This window comes from Lampetra planeri, chromosome 59 (genome assembly GCF_965212315.1).
Source record: "Lampetra planeri chromosome 59, kcLamPlan1.2.h2, whole genome shotgun sequence".
In the NCBI taxonomy this organism is placed as follows: domain Eukaryota; kingdom Metazoa; phylum Chordata; class Hyperoartia; order Petromyzontiformes; family Petromyzontidae; genus Lampetra; species Lampetra planeri.
This window is the reverse complement of record NC_136165.1, coordinates 4,077,056-4,095,040: the sequence shown is the minus strand read 5'-3', so window position 1 is coordinate 4,095,040 and position 17,985 is coordinate 4,077,056. Positions and strand designations below refer to the sequence as shown.

At 47.9% G+C, this 17,985-nt stretch overlaps 1 protein-coding gene across 1 annotated transcript; it reads right to left on the bottom strand.

Moving 5' to 3' along the window:
• Window positions 1-6,305: 6,305 nt before the first annotated feature.
• On the bottom strand, window positions 6,306-17,501 carry SCNM1 (sodium channel modifier 1). Its single transcript, XM_078618862.1, has 8 exons — window positions 17,179-17,501; window positions 16,862-16,932; window positions 15,755-15,843; window positions 14,756-14,853; window positions 13,882-13,976; window positions 11,306-11,505; window positions 8,808-8,916; window positions 6,306-7,516 (listed from the first exon to the last, which is right to left on the bottom strand). The coding sequence occupies exons 1-8, from the start codon at window positions 17,227-17,229 to the stop codon at window positions 7,276-7,278; spliced, it is 954 nt and encodes a 317-aa protein (XP_078474988.1). The 5' UTR covers window positions 17,230-17,501; the 3' UTR covers window positions 6,306-7,275.
• Window positions 17,502-17,985: the final 484 nt, after the last annotated feature.

Here is a 17,985-nt window from a genome sequence, read left to right as displayed (position 1 = left end):
ATTGTTTTGGAATGTAGATTTTTATGTTTTTGTTTTGCTACGGGCCTGCGTTATTTGTAGGGGAAATGTTGAACGGGACAAAACAGAAAAAAAAGAAAACGACATCTATTTTCCGGGATAGTTGTTTTTTTTTATCAGCTTCCGAAAGGAGGTTTGGGAGAAATGTCCGGAACCGTGTAGAGAACACAGTTAAATAGTACGTGCACCTCCTGAAAAAAAAAAAACACATTTGGTAAAGTTAATAGTGATTGAAGTGTATTTTTGTTACCACATCAGGCGCACATTTTGATAACATAGTTTGTAATACAAACTTGAAAAAAGAGGATATTAATTACTTCTCCTATTGCTTCTTAACCTAAAGCTTATCTGCTTGGAAACTCAGGCCTAATTGCACTTAGCACTGCAATAACAATACACGCGCCCTCCACCACCACACGGCACTCGCCGCCACCTCCTGCGTAGGGTTTACGCATCGCGGCGGTCGCTCGTTTACAGGGCTGTCGTCTCGTTCCGCCAAAGTTTCTCTCGTTCAAACGAGCAAATTTTGGCGGAGCGTATCTTTGCTCGTCTCGCTCAACGGGCAGGATACGTTCCGCCAAAATTTGCGGAACGTATCTTTGCTCGTCTCGTTGAACGATCACCCCGTCCCCCCCGGTGAAAAATTACGTCTCCAAAACGTTCCACTCTCGAACAGCTTTTTCTTTTTTTCTACACGTGAGAAACACGAATTCTCATTTTCAAAATCCTTGGGGAGAGTCTGCAATTAATTTAGGCGGCGTTCGAAGGCCGAGATGGGGAGTTGGGCAACCACCAAAAGCTTCCACCCCCCCCCCCCCGTACCGACCGTGTCGACGTCGCATTGCCACGTCGCTGCGGGTGCGAGTTACGGACGGACGCGCAGAAACGTTGATAATACATTCAACGTCTACGGCAAACGAGAGTTTACGCCATAATGCACAAATACTGCACTGGGCTCGGTGGGATGTGCGAGGGTGGGACGTGCGACCGTCGCCGTCCTGGAGTTTGGTTCGCGGGGAAGTAACCCTTTGGATAGGAAGTGCAATGTGTAATATTAATTGTGCGCACAAAAACACCAGCTCCGTGCGTACACGACATACGAGCAGGGTTGTGCGTGCAGTGTATGTGTTTGTTGAACTTCTTTCGCACCGTACGTAGCCAACGGTGCTTATCAGAGGTGCGCGGGGGGAGTAGCGTCGTCCGTGTGACTGTTAATGGTCAGGGTAGCTCACCCACAGCCTTAAGCCGGATCCACGCCCGAAACGATCGCTCACAAGCAACTTGGTTGCACGCAGTTGAAGCGCTTCGTATGTGGATGTCTGCGACAGATTGCAGAAACGTAACTCGACATTGAAGCGACGAATCGCACGGCGATTTGGAGTGGGCAGTGTTTCGCCCATCGCGTGCGAAGCGGTCGTCACGATCCTGCGCACGCCGTTTTAATTCCCTCGCTGCACAGACACTCGTTCGCACGTGGACAAAGTAGTTGCTCGTATTTGTTCACTCTCCTGCCATTAAATTCGCACGATCTTTTTAACGCCAAACACCAATTTCATGTTGGCCCACTGATCGCTCGTGCGTGGACGCGGCTCTAAAGGGGGGGGGGGGGGGGGGGGATCGTGCTTTTTCGCCTTTTGGATCGCGTCGGCGGTCGGTTGTGTGGACTCGTCGATTGCGCAATGCGCCTGCGCGTTCTCGCCGAGGATAATTTCGCGTCCCCGCTTTGATGACGTGGGCTGTTGAATGACTGCTAACAAACAAGAAAATGCGCAAGCTTTGTCTTTGCAATAAAAGTCGTCCCGCCAACATGCACAGGTAGGCCGAGTCAGGGAATAAATACAAAGTTGTAAAAAAACACACACAGACATAATACCATGCAAACGTTAGGCCCCCCCAAAGTTGCACGTTTTTGCTGGAAGCCAGCCGGGTCAGTGATGATGACCTGCTTTTGAAATACCGACGACGCTGCATCGTTCCCGTTCCGTCGTGCTTGACCCGATGCGCGAAGGGCCGATTGAAAATTCGTCCGTGCCCCGACACGGAGAGCGCGGCTCGACGAAGCGGCGTTGATTTCTCCCGCTCGACATCTGCGATGAAGGGAGCTCATCGGATTCCTCCGGCAAGAATAGAGCTCCTGACGCCGATCTCGTCGCGTCCGCCGCGAAGAAGCGCGATGAGCGTCTGTCCACCGTCGCTGATATTTCGGGGCTTTAATCGTCGCCTGAACAGAAACGAAACCCCCCCCCCCCTCCCCCCCCCCTTCTTCTAGCTCCTCAAAGGAATCGCTCGCAACATCGCTGTTTGTTAGCGTAGCTGTGGAGACGTGGAAGGCGCTGGGAAAGGCGGCAGGTCTGGTGGCTATGTGTTTCCTACAGGCTTTCATTTGGCCTTTCTGCTCGAGTTTCTTCCAGTTTAAGCCAGATTATTCATATTTTTCTCAATTATTATTATTCAACATTATTTTGCGCCACATCTGTAAACGGACGCGTCCGCTTTTTGGCATTTCAGAATGTTTTAACGCAACGCATGACCAGATTCCAACGACACAATTTGAGGACTTAACCAAATCACCTGACGTGCCTTTTTATAACTCCCTTAACCATCCGTCGTTCATTGTGGCAACAATCAACCGCTTCGAATATCGGGGACATTAGGACAGTTAACAGCAGCATCCCTGTCAACCCACACGGTTTACCCCGTATTCTTGTACAGGGAAATTGAGTTTTCAGGTCCATACGGCGAACGGCCGTTGCAATACGGGCAATTTTTGTCTATTTGTTTGTGTTTCTCCCTTGTGATGGGACTTTGTAGGATGAACGTTGACATGTATAAGGGGCACAGGGTGACCGATAATGTCTGAATTGGTCTGTAATAAGGTAGGGCACTGATAAGGGGCTGACAGGTTTGCAATAGCCTTTCTGCGCGTGCTCAACAGGGCAGAGTGGAGCGCTCTTCTGTTTGGGCGACCTGCTGCTGTAATTGAAATGCACATTAACCCCCCCCCAACCCTCCCTCCTGGCCTTCGCACCCAATTGGCTCGCAAGTGACGACATCGCATTGATCACCTCTCTTTTAAGACGGAAACAGGAGGAGGATTTCTCCGCAACTCGCCGCTGTCCGGTTGTGTGTTGGAGAGTAAACGCACGACAACGTTTACGTTTCGACAGCCCGAGTTGGATATCGCCTGATGCTGGTTGTAATTACCGGCGTACTCGAGTGATAAATGTCGTGGGTTTTACTCTCCAACACACCGGTGTGCTGTACTCGTAACTAATTCACACGACATGGTGGTGGCGGTGTTAACGACACATTCGTATTGACGCGATCTAAGCCAACAACAACGGCCTTTGGCATGCACGGTCACATCGTTGTCGAGATGGCGAGCATCCCTTGCCCGTCCTGGTGAGGTCCTCGAGCGTCAACGCTCCGCCGTTCTAAACAGCGCTCCCCTAACCGCGCACCGTTCCAACGAGAGCCGGCGCTGGGCGTGTGCGGGGGCCACGGTCGAACGACGGGAAGTTTCTGCTTCCCGTCGTATCTATCCCTCCGGCCCACCCTCCCCCACCCACCTCCTACTCCTGTCAACGCTGAAATGTGCCCCGTCCCTCTGGACTTCCGTCAATGCCTGCCTCACTGGCGCGTTATCAGCGTCCGGCTTTCGCTGGTGAGCCTAGCGGATAGGGGGGGGATGCCTTTCGAGAGGTTTCCGTTTTTATTTTGCGGATGAGCGCGGTGTGTAACAACCCTGCTGTGCCCCTATTTTTTTTTTTTTTAGAAAGCACAATCGTGGTTTGTGACGTCGCCTTGCGCCGTTTGCGCCACGCACACGACCAGGGCTTTGGTTGCGGCAAGAAAAATAATATTTTAGATGCAAATACAAAAAAAAATGTGTTTTATATATTTATACTGTATATAATATACGTGTGTGTGTGTACGTACGTGTGTTTTAACATGAAACCAATTCCAGTCAACGTTGTTTCGTCAGTACACACCAGGCATTTTTGGCTTGTCAGCTGCGCTGGTGTGATGGGAGGCGGGGGGGAGTGGACAGGGAGGGCATGAGCTTTTGCTCATTTTCAGCGACCGCTTTTACTCTACCAACTGGCGGTTTCATTCGGAAAACGTAATTGTCTGGGAGGGGGAGCGGGCATAAAGATTAGTCTCACCTCTGTTCCCCCACGTGTGCCGCTGGACGGGAGGTGATGGGGGGTGGTGGCGGCTTGGTGACATCGCTGGGCGTCGCCGCTTGTCGGGGGTTTCCCGCCTTCAGGAGGCAGATTGTGGGAGGCGGCGGGGGGGCTGGCCAGCATCTCCAAAAAGGACCAAAGTTAATCGATCGACCGTAACATTTTTGGCCGATTAATCCGCTTTGCTGACTTAATGGGCGAATCGACCTCCAGCTTTGCACGGAGCGATCCACTCGCACACCCCCAGCCGATCGGAGGAAATTTTGGTTCAGTCTCAAAAAAAAACGTCTATTTCCCCCGCACCTCCGATTTAGCGCGATTGGCTACGTACGGCGCGAAAGAAGTTCTACCTACGCACATCTGGTTTGCGGTGAACGTAGCAACCTCTGGCCACTTGCAGGATTTACGTTAGCCACTCGTCACAACATACATACACATGTTGCCCTTCGTCAATCCACTGCTGTGTCAGGGGCCTCCCCAGGGCTGTAAGGAGTGGATTATTTGACCACAGTTCACCTGTGTGGGTTGCTCGAGGCAGAGTATGGTACAATAGAATTCGCTGTACTGCCCTCTGCTGAGAGTTTTGAATCGACTCTGTGGGTGGCGGAGAGATGGGACAAAGACTTTGCTGTCTGTACGCTTTTTGGACGCATCAGCTGTGTTGTGCCAATGTCCATCTGTCGGGTCGTGTGTGTTCAGCCTGTCCATGGGTGGTTCAAGGTTCAAGAGATGTCGATTCAAGCCAGATGTTGAAGTCGTTTATCGCGCAAAAAAAAGTACGCTTTAATGTCGTGCTCTCCCTATGCCGCCGATCCTAAACCTGTATGCAGAGTTGCCGGAAAAGTCGAGTGGAAATTCCATGTTTTTGCTCTCGTTGGACTTACAATTCAGCTGTGAAAGTAAAAAAAAAACATTTATACTCCTAATAGGGTTTTTCCCCCTTTTTTCTGGCAACAAAACTGACACCTTTTGCAAGGAAACATGTTTACATTAACCACAATACTTGCAGTCAAATGCAAACAAAAAACAATACTCTGATAATTTGTGCATTTTCTTTGCAAAAGGTGTCAGTTTTGTTGCCAGAAAAAAAGAGAAAAACCCTATTAGTATATTTTGGTACTGGCAAAGGAGGTCCCACGATGCATTTATAATCCGTCCACTCATCAATTCCCTCCGCCTATGTCGAGGACATGATCTGCCTGACTCACCCCACCGTTCGGCCGCCGCACTGCAGGCCAACAAACCGCGTGCCTTTCCGCTCCTTGCCTTGCACCGCTGCTGCTTTAGAATTTCCCTCTCGTTTCTTCCTCCCCCCTCCATCCAAGTTCCTAGAATAACCTTGCTCGTTTCAAGGAACCATTACACCCCCCCTTACCTATTACAACGTTCAGTCGCGCTCTACGTCGCTTTTCGCGCTGTACTTCGCCAACCGCGCGTAATCGCAGGTGCGCCGCTTGAAACGTTTGGGCCGTGTTTAGCAATCGTGATGTTAAAAACACAAAAAGAGAGAGATTAGCAAACGAAAATAACTTAGGAAGATTTCTAAGTCACTTTGTAGCTTTGGTAGTTTCAACGCATTATATACTACGGTGGTTCGAGGATTGAACGTCGGCGCTGACATTCGGTCGTCTCGTGTTCTCGCTGGCCCTGTCGTGATGGACGGACTCAGACTAGAGTGGGCACACTCGCGTGTACAGAACGCTTTGAAATCCGCGCTGCTGCGGGATCCGCTCGCACATTCACGTGTAAACTCGTTTATTGGTTTAAGAGGTAAATAATTAAGTGAAAGAAAATGTTTTAATGTATAGATATGTTTTATTACTGTTATTATTTCTCTAGAGAATATATCGATAAAGTTTTAACTTTTTTTTTTAACTCGAGGCTTTTCGCTCGCCACCCGAGAAAAGCCGTTTGTATCATACACTTTGCGACTGCTTTGGACAGATGACAGATGTTATGGTAAGTGTGTTTGATGTGTGTCACCTTTACAGCACCAAATCCTGCTAGCCCAACCTGATGATGATGCGATTGTCCACTGCGTAGTTTATGTAAAACTTAAATATGCATATGAAAAATAATATTACCCAGCTGTTCATGGTAAAAAAAAAAAAAAATCCATACATTTTTATTCATGTTTTTATGTACAAATTTTTGAATGTTATAAAAAAATAAATAAAACTTCGGAAAAACAAGTCCTGCTTTTGTTTTTTGTATGACGTATGAAATCACTCAAGGATCTTATGGCACGCTTAAGCCTTTGACCAACTTGCCAGGAATGTGGAAAATCTCATTGGATCCCGTGAAGCCAAATGTCAGTTTCAAAGTAACCCGCACTCAACAAGAACACTAAATGTGAAGATCAACACACACAACCTGAAACAACCTGCAATATTGATGTTCACAACCTCGCCTGATATGCAGGAGGAAGTGGGTTCAAACCCGACCCTGACACCCGCTGCATATTTGGTCTTTCTCTCCCCGTGACCGTGTGGATTTTTCTTCGGGTCCTCTCCGGTTTTTCCCCTCCACATTTTGCAACATGCATTGAGAGTATTTGGCTGCTGTAAATTGCCACCTTGTTGAGCCACTTCGTTGAGCTACCATTTGTGGCCTTGTCGTTTCTGAAAAAACAGCTATATAGTTCAGTGGGCCTTACCTGGTAAAAAAATGTTTTAAATACTCTCAACACAAGCATATCTTTTGGAGGATGACCGTTTGAGTATCAAGTATTTTTCCAGTTGCACCCCCTCCATTTCTGAAGACCTTCACGAGGCCAGCGCAGTGACAACATTTCACAATCTTTGGCAGCATAATGGCAATATCTTGCGATGATTTACCAGTCGCCGCTGTCTGTGACCCACAATGCCTGCGTCTGCCCCGGACTTCCTTCTGGTGAGCCTTCGACGTGCACCTAGCCAGGCACGAGCGCTCCGGTGATTCCAATCGTCTCGGTGAGTAACACACGGGACACCTCGGTCCGCCCTGTGGAACTCTTCGCCAGCGAGCATTCGACACTTCACGGCGACAGCCTCAACGTGCACCTAGCCAGGCACAGAGCGCTACGGTGACATCACCGCCGCTTATTGATGACCGGTGGCTGCTGCCGTTTCTGCCGATGGGGAGTTGGGTGATCGGAGGGCTGAGAGAGTGGAGGTGGAGTAGCAGGCGGAGGTAGAGCAATGTTGATTGTATCCCCTTGAGGCACCAGGGGAGGAAGAGGAGCGATGATGGGAGGTTCCTCCTCGTCCGAGTCAAACTCCACGTCTTCGTCCTTCTCCCACTGCCCGTCCCTGTTGCGGACCCAGCCCAAACTGCAAGGGGGGGGGGGGGGGTAGCGGACCCAGGCCGTTTGTTAGGCGCACCGACGGCACAACCGACGCGTCATGTAGCGCCTCCCGCTGCTACAGCGGACCATTTCAGAGTGCTCGTCTGAATGTCGACAACGTGAAAGTCTCGACTCGAATCCTGTTTCACGTTCAACCGGTGTTTTAAAACCCTTCAACTATCGTGGCTTTATTTATCCATAACAAGTATAACCCGTAAAAACAAAGTTTTTCACTATAAATCCTTTATACGCGTGGCGGCTAGAGTCGTCTCGTCCTCTGGCTTGAGATGGCTGCCACCTATGGGTCAGATGATTGCATGGCACCATTAAGCAATTGGTAATTAAATATAATTTTTTTGTCCTAAAAAGTGTAAAATTTAGGAAAAAAATTTTCACGAACATTAATTGTCACGCACAACGAGTCTGTGGAAAATGTCAGCTCGATTGGATCACGGGAAGTGGGTTAAAAAACGACCGAAAGATTTGCACGGTCGTAAGCAAGCAAGTAAGCGCGCAAGTGAACTTAATATAAAGGATTTAAAAACGGCGGGATTCCAGTCAGCCCTGCACTTCATACCCAAGTAAAACAAAAACATCTGGCATTTGTACGGTTACCTTGCCGATTTCGTCAAGGAACATTGACCAATCACGCTAGCCATTGAACAAAGACGGTCACCACATCGCACGCATTCGGATGCGCTTCTGCGGCCGTCTGGAACGCTCTTCATTCTGATATTAGGAAGCCACTGGAGCAATGCACTTTTAAATCATCATCTAGATTAAAAACTCATTTCTTTTAAACTGCTTTTTGTGTTTAGTTTGTTGTCCTTTCCCCGCACCTGCATACATACATACACCGAGTTTGTAACCGTTTCTCCAACATGTATGTTGAACTTCTTTTCTACCGTGCATAGCCAACTGCTCAGCGGAGGTGCGGGGGATGGACAACAAACTAAACGTCACGTTTCAAGTCACACAAGCGAGGACCTCCCGCAACGCGCGAGGACGTGAAACAGTTGCCCCCAATCTCGCGCGTAACAAACCAGTGCCGAAAGGACCTTTGACAAATATCAAAATGAAATGTACTCCGCTTCCACAGCCAACGATTGCAGCAACTCCAATTGAGCGCTGTTGGCTAAGCACGGTGCTAAAGAAGTTGAACACATACAACCGACGACTGGCAAAAGCACGTTTACAAAGCCACGCGCAGCGCGCGATTTTTCTTCCGAGTTGAACCGAACGTCGAACCGATTTGTCGCGAGGAGTGAGAATCGTACCTTTTGAGGTGGAGGTAATGTTCCAGCTCATGCCTCCTGGCCGGATCTGCGGGCTGGCACGGCACGTCCCCCCGTGCGCCCTTGCTCTTGCGCTTCTCAGACTTTGTCACTGCGAATGAGAAACGAGATGCAATTACCAGCGAATGTTGTGGATTTACTCTCCAACACACCGGGAGGTTGAAGTAGTAATTAATTGGCCTTTTGTTTACGTGGCAAATCCCTTACTAATTGGCTGTCGGTCGAACCCAAAAACCTTTATTATGAAAAATATTGCTCGCGAAAGCCTACGTGTTAAACTAACCTTCATGCAGATTCTGTTGGTGTACCGTTGGCGTCTCTACTGAACCTTTGTTCTGTTGTATTGTATTAGCTTAGTCACATACCAGCATGGCCATTTGGTCAACCCAATGCTTGAAGAAGGCTTCCGAAATGCCGTGGGGGTATTTGACCATTCTTCACCACGCTGGTTAATGCGGGTTGGTGAGGACGTGCATTGGGTTTTACTGCACTGCCCCCTGCTGCCCACAACACAGTACTACACAACAACAACAACAACAAACTCACCGCCGTTCACCACTCAGTGGCGGTGACGTCACCACGGCGCATGTGCCATGCTAAGTGCCCTCTTAAGGCTTTCGCTTTAAGTGTCGAAGGCTCGCTGGCAGGAGGTCACGGAACAGACCCAGGTGGTGCCATGGGTTGCTGAGTGAGATTTGAAAATAAGAATACAGTAGACTCTGGATTATCCGCGTGCGGTTTATCTGATTTGCGGATTAGCCGCGCACCTTGAGATTTTGACATCAATTAACAACTCATGGATTTTCCCTTAAGCCCAAATGAATAAACTAAAAACAGTTATACACTGTCATTCTTGAAAATGTTTATTCCAAGTCACTTGCTTAAACCAATCAAATATGTGCTGCGGTTAAACCGAAATCCACGTGATCGCCACGACAGTACAGCAGTTGCATACCTCTTCAAGAGTGGGCGGCGTTTGATTCTGATTGGCGTGGCTCTGCCATCCACGTAGTAGATGGCATTTTTAGATTACCCGCGATTTCGAATTATCCGCGGAATGTCCTCCCCGTAATTAGCGCGGAATAACACTGGTCAACAAAATTTTTTTTTTATTCTGGCCTAGACTTTTGCAGCTGTTTTAGACTAATTTCAGGGTGCTGATTCCAAATCTGATCTCAGATTTGCTCTATCACATCTTATTTTTATGCTATCGGCATACCCCATTTTCATTGATTTAACCCGAAATTAACTGTGTCACTTATGATTGCAAGTTGTTGCGAGTCAGTGACTGCTTTAGTGTTAAAATACGGTGCTGTATTTTTAGGATAGTGTGTTTATAATATAATTTTATGTAGATATCCACATTTATTTAATATTTTTCTTCTGCAGTTTTTATTGAAAATGCAATATTTGATATCGCAAAAACCTGATGTGATAGACAAATACTGATGCCAGATTTGGAATCAGCACCCCAAAATTACCTTAAAACTGTTGGAATACCTTGTGCCAGAAAAAGTGTGTTGACCAGTGTAATCGAGAGCCTGCTGCAGTTTAATTTGATCTCACGTCGAGTAAGGCCCACTTAGCCAAGAAGCTCTCTCTCGCAATGTTTTTTAACTCCCCCCAAACGTCTTCTTGGTTCTTTCGGTAAAGTCACGTAGAAGGGAAATAATAAAATAATAAAAATATAACATAATAAAATACAATTCTCACGACGTTTCGGCCACAATGCAAGCAGCCATCCTCAGGTGAAGAACAGGTCTGTCGGAAAGACAGCGTCTGAATGAACACCACCAAGCTTGGCAGCGTATATTTAAGCTGGGTTAGAGGAGGAAGGGCACCTTGTCAAAGGAATTTGCATATCAACAGATGAATTTATCATATTTATGGAAAATGCAGATATAGGATTAGTCCCCACTTGTGGAATGCGTAGGAGATGGGGGGGGGTGTCTCAAAGTCATATTATGCCCGTGCATTATGTAGGATTAGCAGCAACAAAGGGAGGAGGTAGGGTTAGCAGTAATAAAGGGAAGGAATTTTAATAGTAAGGCGCTGCAGCAGCTAAACCACCACGTAAAAAACTAAAATATAAACTACATCAATATCATCTTCTTGGTTCTTTCGGTAAAGTCACGTAGAATGGAAATAATAAAATAATACAAATATAACATAATAAAAGAATTCTCACGACGTTTCGGCCACAACGCAAGCAGCCGTCCACTCAGGTGAAGAACAGGTCTGTCGATAAGACAGATATTGATGTATTTCGATTTAAAGCTTTCGTGACTGCAGGGATTCATCTTCTTGGTTCTTTCGGTAAAGTCATTTCCATTCTATGTGACTTTACCGAAAGAACCAAGAAGATGAATCCCTGCAGTCACGAAAGCTTTAAATCGAAACACATCAATATCATCAATATACTAAATATACTCTCCAATAACCTGAGCTACTAACAGTATCCCCCCAAACGCTAAACTCACCCCCCCTTCTCTCGGCATCGGCGGCAGGGCCTTGAGGCGCAGACGGCGAGGGAGCTGAGGAGGCGGCGGCGGCGGCGGCAGGGAGACGGGGAGATGGTGCCGGTCCCGGCGAGGAGGGAGAGTCCCGCGCTTCCGCTCGCTCCACGGCGCCACGACTGCAGCCACCGCTCGCACTCTCCGAACCGGCATCGCTCGGAACTCTGCAGAAGAGACGAGAGAAAAATATTCCAGGCTGAACTGGAATTTGTCGGTTTCACCGGGCGCTAAAAAAAGCGACGACGTGTTTGCGAAACGAGGTAAAATGGGGAGACGTAATACTCTTAGGTTTTTTCGGTAAAGTCACGTAGGTAAAAATAAATAATAAAAATAAAATAATAGAAATAATAATGGAAATAAAATTATAAACCACGACGTTTCGGAGGCAACACAAGTCTCCGTCACCAGGTGGGACCGTCACAGCTAGATTTACTGTATCAAGTGAGGCAAAATTCCAAGAGACAAGCTCTTAAATACAAGTTAAGGGGGGAGGAGGGGGGAGGGGGTTATCTGAATGTGGCAGCCAATGAATGGAACGTGTTGGGGGGGTGGGCGGGGCTAAAAGAGAACAATAGGTGCACATGTTGTTGTTTTACCCGGTGTTGGTTGACAATCCAAATACAAAAAGGAGAGTACTGTTAAACGCTGGGGATGTCAACACTCGGTAAAGTAGAATAGTACATGTTAAATAAGATGGTCCAAAAATGTGTAGTTAAATATTTTTTGCATGGTTAATAACAAGACGTAAATCGGAGTAGCGCTGTACAATCTGTTCTCCTGCAATGCCACGTGTTTTCAAAACGCGAATTGGATATGCGATTAATGTATTAGGGAACACGTTTTTGTAGAACGCGGATGCGAATTGGATATAAACGTGATCGAGTGAATGGAACTACGTCGCGCGAGTCGGAATAACCATGCAGAAACAACCACCTGAAACTCCGATCAAAATCATCACACTGCCATACATAGCAGGCGTTACCAAAAAGATTTCCAAAATTCTAAACAAACACAAGATCCATGTCCGGTTCAATACAGTACACAAAATCCATGATCTGATCCCATCCGTAAAGGATGTCATTCCGGATTTACAGTACCCCGGTGTTTACAAATTGAGTTGTACATGTGGTAACTGCTACATCGGGGAGACGAAACTACATATTTCGGACCGAATTCGCGAGCACAAATCAGATTTGTATTTCGCTGTGCCTTTTTACACCTGATGAGGGAGGCTTGTGTTGTCTCCGAAACGTCGTGATTTAATTTAGTTATTTACATTTTCTTAGGTTTTTTCGGTAAAGTCACGTAGAAAGTAAAATAAAATAAAAAACAAAAATCACGACGTTTCGGAGGCAACACAAGTCTCCGTCATCAGGTGGGACCGTCACAGCCAGATTAGCTGTATCAAGTGAGGCAATGATTCAAGATGTAATCCCTTAAAAGCGAGTTGAGGGGGGAGGGAGAGGGAGGGGGGAGCTCATCAGACTATGGTAGCCAATGAAAGGAACGTATCGGGAGGGAAGGGGGGGCGAGGCCAAAAGGGTGGGCGATGGACGTGGAAGCGCTTGTGCGCAAGCGGCCAATTACTGCACACGTCAACACAATGGAGAGAGAGGGGGAGGGGGGGTCTGATACACATGATAGACAAAAGAACGAAAATGCCCATGTTTATACCAATGCTGGCTGAACAATGAAGAGAGTACTGTTAAAATAACTGGGGATGTTAACACTCGGTAAAGTACAGTAAAATAGTGCCTGTCAGATAAGCATTGGTATAAACATGGGCATTTTCGTTCTTTTGTCTATCATGTGTATCAGACCCCCCCCCCTCCCCCTCTCTCTCCATTGTGTTGGCGTGTGCAGTAATTGGCCGCTTGCGCACAAGCGCTTCCACGTCCATCGCCCACCCTTTTGGCCTCGCCCCCCCCTCCCTCCCGATACGTTCCTTTCATTGGCTACCATAGTCTGATGAGCTCCCCCCTCCCTCTCCCTCCCCCCTCAACTCGCTTTTAAGGGATTACATCTTGAATCATTGCCTCACTTGATACAGCTAATCTGGCTGTGACGGTCCCACCTGATGACGGAGACTTGTGTTGCCTCCGAAACGTCGTGATTTTTGTTTTTTTATTTTACTTTCTACGTGACTTTACCGAAAAAACCTAAGAAGATGATTCCTTGCAGTCACGAAAGCTTCAAATCTAGAATTATTTACATTTATTTTATTTATTAATTGTTTTACCTACGTGACTTTACCGAAATAACCAAAGAGTAGGAATAAGAAGTTGTACGGCTGCATCGGTTGAGCATCGCACAAGGCGGGATGCTGCTGGATGCTTCTAAGCTGCTACCCACGAGCCTAAAGTCTTTGTTCAGCATGCGTACGCAACTCGCGTGTTATCGCGGTCTGTGCTTTACCACCTATATTATTTATTAAAATGCCATATTTTTTTTTCATCACGCGGTGGTCTTTGGGAACGCAACTGCCGCGTTATAGGAAAACCGACCGTATCTGGAGGCAGACGCCCTACCTACCCACCCACCTTCTCTTGTGGCAGCAGCTGTTGTAGGGAGCGCTCTTGAGCAGGGCGTGATACGCCTTTTGACGGGTCTCACTCAGCAGTGGAGCCGGGTCCTCCTTATCCGTCAGGGCAAATGTCAAAGGGGCACAACACTGAGCACAACACTGGGCAGAGGATACAACAAGGATGTGCGGTCAACCACGAGTCACCCAAAATCAAAACTATGAAACTATTTTTGATTTTACTAGGTAAGGCCCACTGAGCTATAGAGCACGTTTTTTCAGAAGCGACCTGGCAATCGCAAATGATTGCTCAACGAAGTGGCTTATCATCATGTGAAAATCTATAGCAACCAAATACTCTAAACGCACAGGGAAACACCGATGGACACGGAGAAAACTCAACGCGACCACGGGGAGAACATGCAAACTCCAAATATACAACAAGCGTCAGGGTCGGGATCGAACCCACAACACCTCCTGCATACCAGGCGAGGAAGTTAAGATATCTCCACCGTGGCGAGAACCACCAACCCCACGCGCCGGCCTGCACATTTTCACCGGGTTAGAACACACGGGGGGTGCAACTACCTGCTCTGACGTAATGATCGAATTGTGACAATTGTATTCTTTGGGTCTTTCGGTAAAGCCACGTTGATAGATATATATTTTTTTTAATCAATAAGTTTCGATCGCGACACAAGCCAGTCACCTGATGATGATTGCTTGTGTTGCGATCGAAACGTCGTGATTTTTTTTTCTATTTACGTGGCTTTACCGAAAGACCCAAAGAATATGAATTCCTGCAGTCACGAAAGCTTTAAGCCAAGATTTGTGACGATTGATTAAATTGTGGCGAGGGCAAATGATGGCGACAACCTTAGCTCCAGCATTACCTGGGCAGTGCCACTCTCTGCCTCCACGTAGGACTTGTGTTTCCTTTTCAGTAGCTCATTCTTCAGGTCAAGCTTTCTGCCATAGTGTTTCTGCAAACCTGTCCAGCACACACGTGACACGCCATCAGCAGCAGCAGCAGCACCAGCAGGATCATCACCCACCATCAGCAACCATACACCATCATCATATCCATCACGCACTTCCGATTTCCCAAGCACCTCCGGCGGGCTATTAATCCATATGTAGTGTAATAGCGCCGGCTTGTGGGCAGCAGCAACAACTGTGGTGGACGGACACGCCGGTGAGGGTGTGCACGGTGTGTTGGCAGAGCGGAGGAACTAGGGCAAGGGTCACGGAGGACTCCATCTGGAGGCCCCTGGAACCTGCTGGCGGGTTCGAGAAGGGAGGTGCGGAGGGCGGAGCCAGGCCGCGCTGGGAGGATAAAAGGAGCCGAGGGCGGGGAGCTCGAGGCTGCCGATTTTGGAAGTGGACTCGTCTCGTCGTCGCTGTTGTCTCGTCACCGTCGTCGCTGTCGCTAGATATTGCGTTGCAAGATAATTGTTGGCTATCTCAGTCAGCGCCGTCAGTGTTAGACGGCTAGTGTTGTGTACAGGCTGGGCTAAGCGACCGTGGAGAGTGTGTGGACGAGACTGTGAATGTTGATAATAAAGAAGGTGCCTCCTACAAACCTTGTCTCCGAATCACTGACACTACACATAAAAAAGAAGAAGACTACACTGCGGATATGGAATGAGAGCGTTTCGATGCGATGAGTGTGCGTGGTGATGCACCAAGTTGACCAAGTGCGTTGCTGCACCGGTGGCTGTACCGGTGACGTTGATCTACGCACTTCGTGCCGTGCTGCAAAAACTAGGGAATAAGCCAACCGCGGGGAGCGACATTCACTCGAAGCAAATCTATTAATTATAAAAATATATATATAGAAAAATAAAAATAAATGTATCATCCTCCGATCAAAACAGAGACGTGTTGCTCACTCTGCAGGTGGCGCTTGCCCCGGCGGTGCGACGCGAGGACATCGACGGTGTCGAAGACGGGCCGGTGGGGGCACACGGTGCACGCCAGCCTGGTGGTGACAGCGGTGGCAGTGGCAGCAGCGGCACCTCCGATTAGCGCGGTTGGCTACGTGCGGTGCGAAAGAAGTTCAACGTACTACGTACACGCAGCACGCCTGTTCACTACGCGGCGCGCGTGAACACCCCCCCCCCCCCCAGATGTTCGCTCCATGGCACACGTGAACACTCAGCAGCATGCGTGTTCACCCGGCAGTAATGCTTTCTTTTAACTCACTCTGTCTGTTGTTGTTGTCGTTGTTGTTGTATCCTAAAATCTTGTAACTCAATTTTAAGCCACTTCCCAATGTGGTATCGACTGCAAACTTAGTATACTTATGTCATACTGATGACAATATAAAAAAATGTTACGTTATTTTTTATATGGCGAGGTAGTTAACATCTCCGAGCCACCGTGATGATGATGAGAGAGAGAGACACGCAAACTCCAAATATACAGCAGCTGGCGTCAGTATCGGGGTCGAACCCACGACCTCCTGCACACCAGGCAAGGTAGTTAACATCTCCTAGCCACCGTGATGATGATGAGAGAGAGACACACGAACTCCAAATATACAGCAGCAGGCGTCAGTATCGGGTTCGAACCCACGATCTCCTGCGTACCAGGCGAGGTAGTTAACATCTCCTAGCCACCGTGATGATGATGATGAGAGAGAGACACGCAAACTACAAATATACAGCAGCAGGCGTCAGTATCGGGTTCGAACCCACGATCTCCTGCGTACCAGGCGAGGTAGTTAACATCTCCTAGCCACCGTGATGATGATGATGAGAGACACGCAAACTCCAAATATACAGCAGCAGGAGTCAGTATCGGGATCGAACCCACGACCTCCTGTACAACAGGCGAGGTAGTTAACATCTCCTCGCCACCGTGATGATGATGAGAGAGACACGCAAACTCAAAACATGGACTGATATTGGTCGCAAAAGCCTACAAGTTAAACTTAAAGACCGAGTGCTGTGAGGTTATATGGTGAAAATCATCACCACCACCATCACCACGTTTACCTGCCATTGCTACACAACATCGCCTCGTCTTCGGCAATGTTTGCCACCAGCAGATCAGCCACCCTCCGCTTCTGTTCACAACAAAGAGAGTTACAGAAGAGGGACAACTTGTTATAAACACCGGACTACAAACAGATGAACGGCGGCTTAATGGTTCAACGTAACCGGCCCAACCCCGCAAGTTGCCACCGCCGCTACTGCCTACTCCCGGGGCAGGGGTTCTAGGCAAGCCGGGAAAAGCCTGCGCTAGGCCTCACGTGCCGGGAAATTCGCGCGGACAAAACGAATCTTTAACACAATGTGTTGTTGTTGTTTACCTTTAACAGATTCAGCTGGCTCGAGTCATCTCCTTCACGCTTAAAAGACATTGCGAACGACGCGTGGATTTGTATGGTTGAAAGGCGGCAACGCTCCTTATTTCGGCTGTCGAGTTTTTTAAAGTATCAGCAGCGGCGTAATAACACTTCTTGTGCCGATATCAAAGTATGAAAGAAAATTAAGAAATGTATCTTAACCCTTTCACGGCGATCAGGGGTAATAATATCAAAGTGTTCGCCTTGTGGCGTTGTTGTCTGGGCTGACGCTGGTAGAAAGCGTGTGCCCTGGAGAAGACTGGCTGCTGGCTGGCTGCCTGGCTGGCTGGCTGCCTGGCTGCTGCGGGCCAAATCCGTTTCACAACAACAATGCCGTAGACTCCGTGGAGGATGTACTAATAGGGGGTTTCCCCTTTTTTCTGGCAACAAAACTGACACCTTTTACAAGGAATCATGCTTACATTAACCACAATACTTGCAGTCAAATGCAAACAAAAAACAATACTCTGATAATTTATGCATTGTCTTTGAAACTGATTGGTCCACACCAGAGACAGCTTTTTTTGGAGCCTAGTCTCATGGTTATTCGACCATATGACGCCAAAAGGCGCACAGTTCAAAGACAACGCACTATCATCAGAGTATTGTTTTTTGTTTGCATTTGACTGCAAGTATTGTGGTTAATGTAAGCATGATTCCTTGCAAAAAGGTGTCAGTTTTGTTGGCAGAAAAAAAGGGGGAAAACCCTATTAGTATATTTTGGTACTGGCAAAGGAGGTCCCATGATCCGTGTAGGATAATTTATCAAAG